The following is a 14,195-nucleotide window of genomic DNA, read 5'->3' as shown; positions in this document are numbered from 1 at the left end:
GTACCTCCACTATGAAGGAGGGGTGGTGGTGGTGGTGGGAAGTACAGTACCTCCACTATGAAGGAGGGGTGGTGGTGGTGGTGGGAAGTACAGTACCTCCACTATGAAGGAGGGGTGGTGGTGGTGGGAAGTACAGTACCTCCACTATGAAGGAGGGGTGGTGGTGGTGGGATGTACAGTGCCTCCACTATGAAGGAGGGGTGGTGGTGGTGGGAAGTACAGTACCTCCACTATGAAGGAGGGGTGGTGGTGGTGGTCGGATGTACAGTACCTCCACTATGAAGGAGGGGTGGTGGTGGTGGTGGTGGTGGTGGTGGGATGTACAGTGCCTCCACTATGAAGGAGGGGTGGTGGTGGTGGGAAGTACAGTACCTCCACTATGAAGGAGGGGTGGTGGTGGTGGTGGGATGTACAGTACCTCCACTATGAAGGAGGGGTGGTGGTGGTGGTGGTGGGATGTACAGTGCCTCCACTATGAAGGAGGGGTGGTGGTGGTGGGAAGTACAGTACCTCCACTATGAAGGAGGGGTGGTGGTGGTGGTGGGATGTACAGTACCTCCACTATGAAGGAGGGATGGTGGTGGTGGTGGTGGGATGTACAGTGCCTCCACTATGAAGGAGGGGTGGTGGTGGTGGGAAGTACAGTACCTCCACTATGAAGGAGGGGTGGTGGTGGTGGTGGGAAGTACAGTACCTCCACTATGAAGGAGGGGTGGTGGTGGTGGTGGGAAGTACAGTACCTGCACTATGAAGGAGGGGTGGTGGTGGTGGTGGGAAGTACAGTATCTCCACTACGAAGGAGGGGTGGTGGTGGGAAGTACAGTACCTCCACTATGAAGGAGGGATGGTGGTGATGGTGGGAAGTACAGTACCTGCACTATGAAGGAGGGATGGTGGTGATGGTGGGAAGTACAGTGCCTCCACTATGAAGGAGGGATGGTGGTGATGGTGGGATGTACAGTACCTCCACTATGAAGGAGGGATGGTGGTGATGGTGGGATGTACAGTACCTCCACTATGAAGGAGGGGTGGTGGTTTTGGTGGGATGTACAGTACCTCCACTACGAAGAATGGGTGCTGGTGATGGTGGGAAGTACAGTGCCTCCACTATGAAGGAGGGGTGGTGGTTGTGGTGGGATGTACAGTACCTCCACTACGAAGAATGGGTGCTGGTGATGGTGGGAAGTACAGTGCCTCCACTATGAAGGAGGGGTGGTGGTGATGGTGGGAAGTACAATGCCTCCACTATGAAGGAGGGGTGGTGGTGGGAAGTACAGTACCTCCACTATGAAGGAGGGGTGGTGGTGGGAAGTACAGTACCTCCACTATGAAGGAGGGGTGGTGGTGGGAAGTACAGTACCTCCACTGTGAAGGAGGGGTGGTGGTGGGAAGTACAGTACCTCCACTATGAAGGAGGGGTGGTGGTGGGAAGTACAGTACCTCCACTATGAAGGAGGGGTGGTGGTGGGAAGTACAGTACCTCCACTATGAAGGAAGGGTGGTGGTGGGAAGTACAGTACCTCCACTGTGAAGGAGGGGTGGTGGTTATGGTGGGAAGTACAGTACCTCCACTGTGAAGGAGGGGTGGTGGTTATGGTGGGAAGTACAGTACCTCCACTACAAAGGAAAGGTGGGAAAATCTGCTGTTTGGCGTAACATCTGAACTGTAGTATCTATGTGCCTCTGGTAAGACAGTGATGGATTGAATAATGGTGAAAGTGTTTCTTTTTCATTTTCCGTGTCTCGGTAGGAGACGGCCAGTGTGTTAAAAAATATGTATGTAGTAATACAGTGGAACCTCTGTGTTTGAATTTACTAGGTACCTCGGCGGTTTTGGAACAGTGAAAAGTTTGATGTCCAAAACAGTATTTGCCAGGCTTTATCAGCCTCATGCACTGGAGGATGGTGAGCTGATTCTTCTAAGTCTCTGAGAGTTAGGTTAGTGTCAGAGGTCACTTTAAAGCACTTTTGAACATGGTTTTCCTGTAAAGTTTACAACTGAAATTTAAACAGGTCAGCGTGTTCATACTCCAGAAAAATATTGAAAGACAACATCAGGTTTTTTTTTTTCTGAACAAAATTGTTCAGACTCCAGTTTGTTTGAGGTCTAGTACATTCGAACACCAAGGTTTCATTGTATTAATGCCCAAGGTGTGACAAGTAATGGTTATACATTGCTAAGTGAGAGTCAGTGAGCTGGTAAATGACTTGAGAGAATACTACCTCCTCTTCTGTCTTACCAGGTATAAAGATGCCTTCACAAAGTACACTACTCATTACCACAATATCAATATTACAATTGTGTAAGTTTTACTACAGTGTTTTTGTACCTGTTTGTAACAGATTTGTTCTTGATAAATATTGATAAATATTATTAGTATTATTATTACTGTTGAATTCTTCCTCTGTAAACCACGAGTGTAGTAAGAGGCGACTAAATTTCCAGGAACAAGAGGCTAGTAACTCCTCTTTAGCCGGCCATATCCCACTCTTCTTAGGTGGGAAATGCCAGGTGCATTAAGAAAATTATTATTATTATTATTATTATTATTATTATTATTATTATTATTATTATTATTATTATTTCAACGTACCAGCCGTATCCCACCAAGGTGGAGTGGCCCGAAAGGAAAAACGAAAGTTTCTCCTTTCAAATTTAGTAATATATACAGGAGAAGGGGTTACTAGCCCCTTGCTCCTGGCATTTTAGTCGCCTCTTATGACACGCATGGCTTACAGAGGAAGAATTCTGTTCCACTTCCCCATGGAGATATTATTATTATTATTATGATGATGCAGAAGGTTTGGTACACTTGAATTTTCATGCCAAATCTTTTTGAGTTATATATCATTATTGATAAGAATAACTTTGGAAGCAGCTGTTATATGTGCAGACAGTATTTCAAGAATGTGATAATGAATTAGCTTAGAACGTGCAAGAGGTGTGCATGGGCATGATGTCATGTGTTGGGGTAGCATGCCCTGCCCACTGTGCAAATACAGTAACTAAAGTTATACACTGTCCAATAGTTTCATCATAGATGAAACTACAAATTTGAATTAACTCTTTTGTGAAAATTTCATATTGCTTCATTTTTCTTGCAAGCAAATAGACTAGTCATGGTGGCTTTTCTTGTTTTGTTTTGTCTACTTTAATTCAAGAACAACTTACTTAACATTATATTTTTGACCATGTATGAGCCTACCACAACTAAGCGTAACATTTTTGAGTTTAACAATGGAAGGTTTAAGTTAAATTTGAAATTAAAGGTAAATTGAGATTTTTGTCAGTGTAGACATGGAGCCGATTCTTGTATTTATCTACAAACAATATTATAGATACCTATTATTATAGTGTTTGCAATATTTTTATAATTTTACAATGACACAAACATAAACAGTAGGAAAAACCATTACCAATATACGTATATTTAATCGAGATAAAGATCGGTCTTCGTTAAATATTTTTTATCGGCAAAGAATATATTACTGAAATAATTGTGTATGTTAAAATTTCCAGCAAGTGTAGTTTAGACCACAGGAGTAACCTGTTGCACGGAGGGCTGTCTGGGGACTGTCAGTTCCTACGTTTATATCACTTCTTATTGTTCCATTCAGTCTCTTTTATCACTTCTTATTGTTCTATCCAGTCTTTTATCACTTCTTATTGTTCCATCCAGTCTTTTTTATCAGTGCTGTTTGTCAGCAAGATAGATCTGTGCTTGAGAGGGTCTCCTTTATTATCTTTTTTAAATATTGGCATATTGTGGGCCATTTTTCTTTTGCCATTTTTCCCTCTTGTAGTGACACGACAGAATGAACAAAGATGTGTTGATAACTTTTTGGGGTAGTTGAGGACTGTAAACATTGGTGTGACCAGAGATATCACAGTGGTCTCTTGTGTGAACAGTGTTGAAACGTCTAGTTATGAGTAGAGCTTTCTCCATGAGTTTGATAAGAGGCTAATAAGCAGTTTATAAATGGAACTTGAGGTGCCAAAATAAGAAGGTAGATGGTAACTGTAATAGAACGAGATAGTTTGCTGTTAACCCACAATTTGACGAGGACAGTGTTTTGATCGATCCTGGACTGTTATTGAGTAATGGCAGTCCTTAGTTCATAATCATGCAAGACAAACCGGAATATGATCTAAACCAGGGGTATCCATACCCCTTGAGGGTATGGGAACCTAATAATGGGTTTATGGGACTCCATCTCTGAACAATTTGCTATTTTTCTCTAAATGAATGATAAAATCCTAATAATTTTCTTCCAACTGTTCTGTTGCTAGCTATCCATATGTAAAATCAAACCAGGCTATTGATATCTTTTGAATTCATACTGGTAGCTAATAGGACTGGTGATTATAGTGATGATTTACACAGTCTGGTAAAGGGAAATGGCCATATATTGGGCAACTCATTGGTGGTTTGTAATCGTAAAAAGGTTTAGTACCCTTGAACTAAAGTTTCCTCTGAATTATGGGTCAATAATGTCTTGTACCATCCATGGCATTGTGACCTTTATTCCCTGGCATTGTGACCTTTATTCCCCAGTAAGCCATTTTCAGCCTATGGAGATAACTCTTATAGATACAAAACCTTCCTCAGTCACTTGACTGGTGTGACTTATGGAGTGGGATTGGCAGTGGGCTGACAGGTGTTAGTGAAGGGTATTTCAACAGCCCCACAATGTTCACCTCGACCATCAACACTGCTCCCCCAATGCTCACCCAGGCACCAGTCCCCCCTCCTCCTACACCCAACGCACCTTCTCCGCCTGACACGCCCATCACTCCACAAACACCCAGGGATGTTCTTCACAACTCTTGGGGAAGCGTTTCAGAAAAAGATCCCAGGAAAGACTCTGGGATTCGCAGCAGGAGATCAAGCATACAGGCGCAGGTATAAATTTGTGTTAAGTGTGACCTGACTTTGTTTTATTAAGTGTGATTAATTGTTTGATTTTAATGTGTAATATTTTGTGATTAAATACATGCCTGTTTTTGCTAATTGAAATATTCATTAACATTATTAATGTTTAGTTATTCTTAATCATTATTTCATAGCACTTGCACTGAACAAAAGCCACTTTTATTGCCACTATTGACTAAAGGATGTAAAATCATTGACTCTTAGCACAATAATTGAAATAATATACTTGCAAAACTAGTTTTGGGTAATGTTACAAGCAACCTTGATGTAAATAATGTTTGCATGTGTAGTATAATACACTCACTCTGCAAATATTCAGGAACACAAACTGAATATTTGAGTTGCCATCCAAGTGTTGTTCACCTTGTATAGTGCTACAAGTTTGTCAATGTCTTGAGGTGTTGCTCAGTACCTCAGGTGTTGTTCACCTTGTTGTAAAGTGTTAGAAGTCTGTCAGTACCTCAGGTGTTGTTCACCTTGTTGTAGTGTTAGAAGTCTGTCAGTACCTCAGGTGTTGTTCACCTTGTTGTAAAGTGTTAGAAGTCTGTCAGTACCTCAGGTATTGCTCACCTTTTTGTAGAGTGTTACAAGTTAGCACTGATAATACATGGTAATACATGTATCTCACAGGTGTATTAATAAATCTGAGGTATATGTATCTCAGACCTTGTGCAGGGTAACCCACATGTCTTTAGCACATAATAAATCTTGAAATCTGTACTTGGTTTCTGATATAGGCCCAGATGTTCAGTGTCTTTCAGAATATTTTTCATAATAGTGGAAAGAATCATCAATAAGTAGGAGTCAGTGCAGCAGGTTAGAGCAGGTAAGTCTTACTTCTAAGATCTGCTGATGGAAATAATAGAGGAAAGGTTGAGGCACTTACTCTACCAATAAAAGCTTTTTTCATAAAATTCTGTTATCTGATAAGGGACATAAGAGAGGAATGGTGGTGAAATGTATAGGAAGCAGTCATATTATTATTGGTATTATTGTTATTATTGAAGGGAAGCGCTAACCCTGTAAAAGTCATGCAGCACCTGGGTACTGGGCGGTAACCAGATTTGATCAAAGGAAAGGAAGGGCTGCTTCATTTCCTGGATGAAGAGCCCTTGACTAGCAGGAAGGTATCACCACCAACATGAAGCTATCACCACCAGCATGAAAATATCACCACCAACATGAAGATATCACCACCAACACGAAGATATCACCACCACCAAGTACAGTGTAAACAATCCATGTGAGTGTGGCTACACACAATGCCACACATGAGTTGCCCAGTAAAATGGTCTGGTGGGCGCAGGAATTTCAAGTTCCCGCTGGTAGTTTTGTCTGGACTAAAGTAGGTGCTGGACTATCCGCTGCTGGAAAATCAGTGGTGTACCTGTATCAGTAAAGATGTTGGAAGTCAGGGAACTTTTGGCATTTTCAGGTAGTTGGTTCAAAATTTTTGGGCCTTTTATCTGCATGGAATTTTTAAACAGGTTGACTCGTACATGTGCAATGTGTGATAGATATTTGCTTCATGTATTGTGTCTGTGTGTTGTGTTGTGTTGCAGATCTCAAGGTAGAATTTGTGTTGTGTTGCAGATCTCAAGGTAGAATTTGTGTTGTGTTGCAGATCTCAAGGTAGAATATGTGTTGTGTTGCAGATCTCAAGGTAGAATTTGTGTTGTGTTGCAGATCTCAAGGTAGAATTTGTGTTGTGTTGCAGATCTCAAGGTAGAATTTAAGCTCTGGTTTAATGTTTGTCTTGAGTGTCTTGTAGACATTGTGTGCACACTAGGTGTGAATATTCTCTGCCTTTAACAAATTTAAACTTTTGAATATTGGGGTAGGGAGGAGGGGGCAGGGTGGATGGGACAGGTTGGCAGAGGGTAGGGGCAAGTGGGGTGTTGTCAGGAGTCTAAGTAATTATCCTGAGAGGTGAGTTTTACTGAGTAACAACAGCAGGTTTAGTGACCATCTACCCTTAACAGGGTACATTTTTAGGCCTACTTTGAGCCTTAGCACAGCCTAATCAATGCAAAAGAAATTGTTAAGATTGCTGTGAACCAACACAGCAGCTCTTTGTTATCCTCAAGTAACAAATAAGTGAACACTAACTCTCTCATAAGCTAAGTGATGATTCAAGATGTGAAACATTGTAGTACTAGACCTGGGAGTGTGTCTCACAAGCTGAGTGATGAATTAAGATGTGAAACATTGTAGTACTTGACCTGGGAGTGTGTCTCACAAGCTGAGTGATGAATTAAGATGTGAATCATCATAGTACTTGACCTGGGAGTGTGTCTCACAAGCTGAGTGATGAATTAAGATGTGAATCATCATAGTACTTGACCTGGGAGTGTGTCTCACAAGCTAAGTGATGAATTAAGATGTGAATCATCATAGTACTTGACCTGGGAGTGTGTCTCACAAGCTAAGTGATGAATTAAGATGTGAATCATCATAGTACTTGACCTGGGAGTGTGTCTCACAAGCTGAGTGATGAATTAAGATGTGAATCATCATAGTACTTGACCTGGGAGTGTGTCTCACAAGCTGAGTGATGAATTAAGATGTGAATCATCATAGTACTTGACCTGGGAGTGTGTCTCACAAGCTGAGTGATGAATTAAGATGTGAATCATCATAGTACTTGACCTGGGAGTGTGTCTCACAAGCTGAGTGATGAATTAAGATGTGAATCATCATAGTACTTGACCTGGGAGTGTGTCTCACAAGCTGAGTGATGAATTAAGATGTGAATCATCATAGTACTTGACCTGGGAGTGTGTCTCACAAGCTGAGTGATGAATTAAGATGTGAATCATCATAGTACTTGACCTGGGAGTGTGTCTCACAAGCTGAGTGATGAATTAAGATGTGAATCATCATAGTACTTGACCTGGGAGTGTGTCTCACAAGCTGAGTGATGAATTAAGATGTGAATCATCATAGTACTTGACCTGGGAATGTGTCTCACAAGCTGAGTGATGAATTAAGATGTGAATCATCATAGTACTTGACCTGGGAGTGTGTCTCACAAGCTAAGTGATGAATTAAGATGTGAAACATTGTAGTACTCAATGTGAGAGAGAGTGTCTCACAATTTTTCACATTCATTCATAAGTACAAATAATGATTGGACTCATTTTCAGAAATTCATAAAAAAATATCGAAGGTAGAGCAAAAGTCACAAGAATAAAAAGTTCTTAGAATAAACAGTTTTCCAAGACACTAGAAGCACATTTCAACCCCTTCAATATTTTGATGAGGGAACACTGAAGTGTTATGGTGATTAACTGTTGTTGATGCCCAGGTGGCACACACACACACTAGGTCAGGTATGGGTACATTAGAAAAAAAATGAGCACATTAGAAAGCAGCACTCAGTTACCACGGATGTTTGGCCAATATAATAGCATATTTTTAAGAGAATGACCACTGGGCTTTATTTTTTTCTTGTTGGGGGGGAATGTTCTGGATGTTTGTGTTGAAGTTTAGTTTGTTTTCCAGATGTTTTCCCATAAATTTACTCTTGTTCTGTTTATCAATTGTTGTATTATGTTCATATGAACAGTTTTTACTTTGTTATCAAACATTATATATAGAGAAGGTCTTGTTGGTATTAATTGTGAGTTTCTTGTAACTCAAGTTGATAGTTTAGCAAATTCTGCATTGACTGTCTTGAGTGCAGCTGCGTCAGGATTTGCAGTGATAAAAATTGTACCATCAGCAGTCAGAATTGGTTCAGGTTCTCTAGTAGCACCTTGAAGAACAGCTATGTTCATTAATGATCCATGACACTACCTTAAAGAACAGCTATGTTGATCCATTAATGGTCCATGACACTACCTTGAAGAACAGCTATGTTGATCCATTAATGGTCCATGACACTACCTTGAAGAACACCTATGTTGCTCCATTAATGGTCCAGGACACTACCTTGAAGAACAGCTGAACAGCTATGTTGATGCATCAGTGTTCCAGGACACTACCTTGAAGAACACCTATGTTGATCCATCAGGTTGTTAAAAGCAGATATTATTGCTGGTGTCTGTTATTCGGGTTAGATATCTTGAAGGAAAGAGTAAGTCTTGTTATTCCATAATGTTTTAACTCTTTCAGGGTCCAGACTCTTGATCTGAAATTTGTTCACAGGGTCCAGAAATTAAAAAAAAAAAAAATAGATTTTTCTTATGAAATGGTCGAAAATCTTTTTTGAAGGCAATAAAACAAAAATTATGAAATTTGAAAGAAACTGACAAAATTACACTATCACGAATTTTGCTGTGTTGGCAATATTTATTCATCGGTGATTTTGCCTACTTTGATTCCTATTTTAGGCCAGTTATGTTGTTCCAGTTGACCATATTCTTAGCTATTTCACTAGCGTGCCTTCCATTTTACCAATTGGGCACAAGAATCTGCCCAGTCATCTATTTCAACTACCCAATAAAGTGATCAGAAATTTGTAATTTGGCCAATTTCACACAATAGAAAGGGGTTTAGTTATAGGTAATACATATTTTAAGAAAAAGAGGATAAATAAGTATACACGATATGATGTAGGGCGAAATGACAGTAGTTTGTTGGATTATGTATTGGTAGATAAAAGACTGTTGAGTAGACTTCAGGATGTACATGTTTATAGAGGGGCCACAGATATATCAGATCACTTTCTAGTTGTAGCTACACTGAGAGTAAAAGGTAGATGGGATACAAGGAGAATAGAAGCATCAGGGAAGAGAGAGGTGAAGGTTTATAAACTAAAGGAGGAGGCAGTTAGGGTAAGATATAAACAGCTATTGGAGGATAGATGGGCTAATGAGAGCATAGGCAATGGGGTCGAAGAGGTATGGGGTAGGTTTAAAAATGTAGTGTTAGAGTGTTCAGCAGAAGTTTGTGGTTACAGGAAAGTGGGTGCAGGAGGGAAGAGGAGCGATTGGTGGAATGATGATGTAAAGAGAGTAGTAAGGGAGAAAAAGTTAGCATATGAGAAGTTTTTACAAAGTAGAAGTGATGCAAGGAGGGAAGAGTATATGGAGAAAAAGAGAGAGGTTAAGAGAGTGGTGAAGCAATGTAAAAAGAGAGCAAATGAGAGAGTGGGTGAGATGTTATCAACAAATTTTGTTGAAAATAAGAAAAAGTTTTGGAGTGAGATTAACAAGTTAAGAAAGCCTAGAGAACAAATGGATTTGTCAGTTAAAAATAGGAGAGGAGAGTTATTAAATGGAGAGTTAGAGGTATTGGGAAGATGGAAGGAATATTTTGAGGAATTGTTAAATGTTGATGAAGATAGGGAAGCTGTGATTTCGTGTATAGGGCAAGGAGGAATAACATCTTGTAGGAGTGAGGAAGAGCCAGTTGTGAGTGTGGGGGAAGTTCGTGAGGCAGTAGGTAAAATGAAAGGGGGTAAGGCAGCCGGGATTGATGGGATAAAGATAGAAATGTTAAAAGCAGGTGGGGATATAGTTTTGGAGTGGTTGGTGCAATTGTTTAATAAATGTATGGAAGAGGGTAAGGTACCTAGGGATTGGCAGAGAGCATGCATAGTTCCTTTGTATAAAGGCAAAGGGGATAAAAGAGAGTGCAAAAATTATAGGGGGATAAGTCTGTTGAGTGTACCTGGTAAAGTGTATGGTAGAGTTATAATTGAAAGAATTAAGAGTAAGACGGAGAATAGGATAGCAGATGAACAAGGAGGCTTTAGGAAAGGTAGGGGGTGTGTGGACCAGGTGTTTACAGTGAAACATATAAGTGAACAGTATTTAGATAAGGCTAAAGAGGTCTTTGTGGCATTTATGGATTTGGAAAAGGCGTATGACAGGGTGGATAGGGGGGCAATGTGGCAGATGTTGCAAGTGTATGGTGTAGGAGGTAGGTTACTGAAAGCAGTGAAGAGTTTTTACGAGGATAGTGAGGCTCAAGTTAGAGTATGTAGGAAAGAGGGAAATTTTTTCCCAGTAAAAGTAGGCCTTAGACAAGGATGTGTGATGTCACCGTGGTTGTTTAATATATTTATAGATGGGGTTGTAAGAGAAGTAAATGCGAGGGTCTTGGCAAGAGGCGTGGAGTTAAAAGATAAAGAATCACACACAAAGTGGGAGTTGTCACAGCTGCTCTTTGCTGATGACACTGTGCTCTTGGGAGATTCTGAAGAGAAGTTGCAGAGATTGGTGGATGAATTTGGTAGGGTGTGCAAAAGAAGAAAATTAAAGGTGAATACAGGAAAGAGTAAGGTTATGAGGATAACAAAAAGATTAGGTGATGAAAGATTGAATATCAGATTGGAGGGAGAGAGTATGGAGGAGGTGAACGTATTCAGATATTTGGGAGTGGACGTGTCAGCGGATGGGTCTATGAAAGATGAGGTGAATCATAGAATTGATGAGGGAAAAAGAGTGAGTGGTGCACTTAGGAGTCTGTGGAGACAAAGAACTTTGTCCTTGGAGGCAAAGAGGGGAATGTATGAGAGTATAGTTTTACCAACGCTCTTATATGGGTGTGAAGCGTGGGTGATGAATGTTGCAGCGAGGAGAAGGCTGGAGGCAGTGGAGATGTCATGTCTGAGGGCAATGTGTGGTGTGAATATAATGCAGAGAATTCGTAGTTTGGAAGTTAGGAGGAGGTGCGGGATTACCAAAACTGTTGTCCAGAGGGCTGAGGAAGGGTTGTTGAGGTGGTTCGGACATGTAGAGAGAATGGAGCGAAACAGAATGACTTCAAGAGTGTATCAGTCTGTAGTGGAAGGAAGGCGGGGTAGGGGTCGGCCTAGGAAGGGTTGGAGGGAGGGGGTAAAGGAGGTTTTGTGTGCGAGGGGCTTGGACTTCCAGCAGGCATGCTTGAGCGTGTTTGATAGGAGTGAATGGAGACAAATGGTTTTTAATACTTGACGTGCTGTTGGAGTGTGAGCAAAGTAACATTTATGAAGGGATTCAGGGAAACCGGCAGGCCGGACTTGAGTCCTGGAGATGGGAAGTACAGTGCCTGCACTCTGAAGGAGGGGTGTTAATGTTGCAGTTTAAAAACTGTAGTGTAAAGCACCCTTCTGGCAAGACAGTGATGGAGTGAATGATGGTGAAAGTTTTTCTTTTTCGGGCCACCCTGCCTTGGTGGGAATCGGCCGGTGTGATAATATAATATATAATATAATATTCAAAATATTCCAGTTTCAAAAAAGGGTCTAGAATAAACAGTGCAGGAATTCCTGGCACTAAAATAACATTTCCTCTGTTCATTAGTTATGTTCTAAGGCATTACACGTGACTTCCATTTTGAGTTTTTATTCACACACAGAATTTTTATTCACTCACAAATATGGAAGATTTACTATTATGCATTACTGTAATAATTGTATAAATAATGTCAGCGCATTTGTGAATGCATATTAGACCGACCAGTGGATGCGTATTGGATGAGTTACACGATTTGTTTACTCTGGAGTATCAGCAAAAATCGAACATTTCTGCTACTTTGAGCTCAATTTCAAGCTATTTTCAGTTTTCAAACCAATCAGAATCATATCTATTTCTGTAATATACCTTCCATTTTATCAACTGAAACCAAGAAACTGAGTATACAACCATAAAAAAACATACAAAAATACACCGCAGATTTGCTGTTTTAAGCCAAGAACATGGTCGCAGTATCTTCCCTCATACACTGGGTGATGCAGAATTTTATTTTTTACAGTGCACACTTACCACATAGACCCATTCTCTCATGTCTAGGCCCATATTTACTACTCACAGCTTATCTGAGTGAGCTGACCTCATGGCCTAGTTCTGCAGCACTGACCCAGAGTTCAAAACCATAGAACTACAGCACTGACCCTCAAGGGGTTAATTTAAGCAGTAGAATGTTATACTCTACTGCATTAAAGGATTTTTTGAAGCCAATAAAGATGCCTTTTGGATATTCATTATTTTCAAGAGAGGAGTAGACAGAGCTGAGCATTTGTATTATTGCATCATTGGTACTACATCCCGACCTTAAGCCAAACTAATATGGGAGTTAAGAATATTGTAATTGGTTAAGGATTGGTGATCATGTTTGTTTATACAATAGAACCCTTGTATCCACAGATTTGATATCTGCGGTTTATTGTGGCCTAAAAATACCTCTTAATTTTGCATAATAATGGCCCCAAAATGCAAAAGTAGAGAAGCTGGCAGTTCTACAAAGCCTAAGAGAAGCCTTGAAATGCTTTTCATCACTGAGACAGTGATAAATTTCCACTTATTGTGCATAATTTATCAATTAAACTTTATAAAAGGTATGTACAGGACTTACATATAGGGTTTGCTACTATCCACAGTTTCAGTATCCACAGTAGGTCCTTGGAATGTATCCCTCACAGATATTGGGGGGGACTCTTGCATATTATTTATCAAAGATTTTAGAGAGTAGAGGCAAGTCTGTCACTGGTCTGAAATTATTAAATTTTGTTGTAGCTTAGTGTAATTATTGACTGTTGTAGCTTGGTGTAACTTGCTACTTAAAGTATGTTAGGAAAATTTCTGCCTTCAGTCAGTAGATTTATTAAACAGTGTTGGAATTACTGGTTATAATATATGGGAAACATTCTTGTATATTAGTGGTGGTATAGCTGCTTTGTTTCTCAATATTCTTCAGTGACATAATGATGGCAGTAACCTCAGTTGATGATAGTAGGTACAGTGAACAAGGATCGTTATCACTGAGATAGTTGATGATAGTAGGTACAGTGAACAAGGATGGTTATCAGAGGTAATCTCTAACCTGCACAGGAAGATCTGCAATTTTGCTACATATATTTAATAACAAAAAGACTCACTAACACAAAAGAGAGAAAGGGGCTTTATTTACTGCCCCCTTCTCTCCTTTCTGTTAGTGTAACTTTGTAAATAGTCCAAGTCGGACCGAAATGTTGTCGTAAGCTCCTCTCTCCTGTGTGCAGGTTATTTGTGGAGATGTCATGTCTGAGGGCAATGTGTGGTGTGAATATAATGCAGAGAATTCGTAGTTTGGAAGTTAGGAGGAGGTGCGGGATTACCAAAACTGTTGTCCAGAGGGCTGAGGAAGGGTTGTTGAGGTGGTTCGGACATGTAGAGAGAATGGAGCGAAACAGAATGACTTCAAGAGTGTATCAGTCTGTAGTGGAAGGAAGGCGGGGTAGGGGTCGGCCTAGGAAGGGTTGGAGGGAGGGGGTAAAGGAGGTTTTGTGTGCGAGGGGCTTGGACTTCCAGCAGGCATGCGTGAGCGTGTTTGATAGGAGTGAATGGAGACAAA

At 40.6% G+C, this 14,195-nt stretch overlaps 1 protein-coding gene across 5 annotated transcripts in view; it reads left to right on the top strand.

The window, feature by feature from the left end:
• Window positions 1–14,195, top strand: part of Ac13E (Adenylyl cyclase 13E) — a 111,481-nt gene that overhangs the window by 72,861 nt on the left and 24,425 nt on the right. For 3 of the 5 annotated variants that reach the window (XR_011394650.1, XM_053798036.2, XM_053798039.2), the window contains one exon: window positions 4,611–4,904. The exons of 1 other annotated variant lie outside the window; for it this stretch is intronic. Coding sequence is in view for 3 of the 4 variants with exons in the window: in XM_053798036.2 (XP_053654011.1) it covers window positions 4,611–4,904 (294 nt within the window). In the remaining variant the exon portion in view is untranslated. The remainder of the gene's footprint in view (window positions 1–4,610; window positions 4,905–14,195) is intronic. One more of the 5 variants, XM_053798037.2, reaches the window with a different exon arrangement.

Source organism: Cherax quadricarinatus, chromosome 93, assembly GCF_038502225.1.
Source record: "Cherax quadricarinatus isolate ZL_2023a chromosome 93, ASM3850222v1, whole genome shotgun sequence".
Lineage (NCBI taxonomy): Eukaryota > Metazoa > Arthropoda > Malacostraca > Decapoda > Parastacidae > Cherax > Cherax quadricarinatus.
The sequence above is the reverse complement of the archived record's forward strand: the minus strand, read 5'-3'. Positions and strand labels throughout refer to the sequence as shown.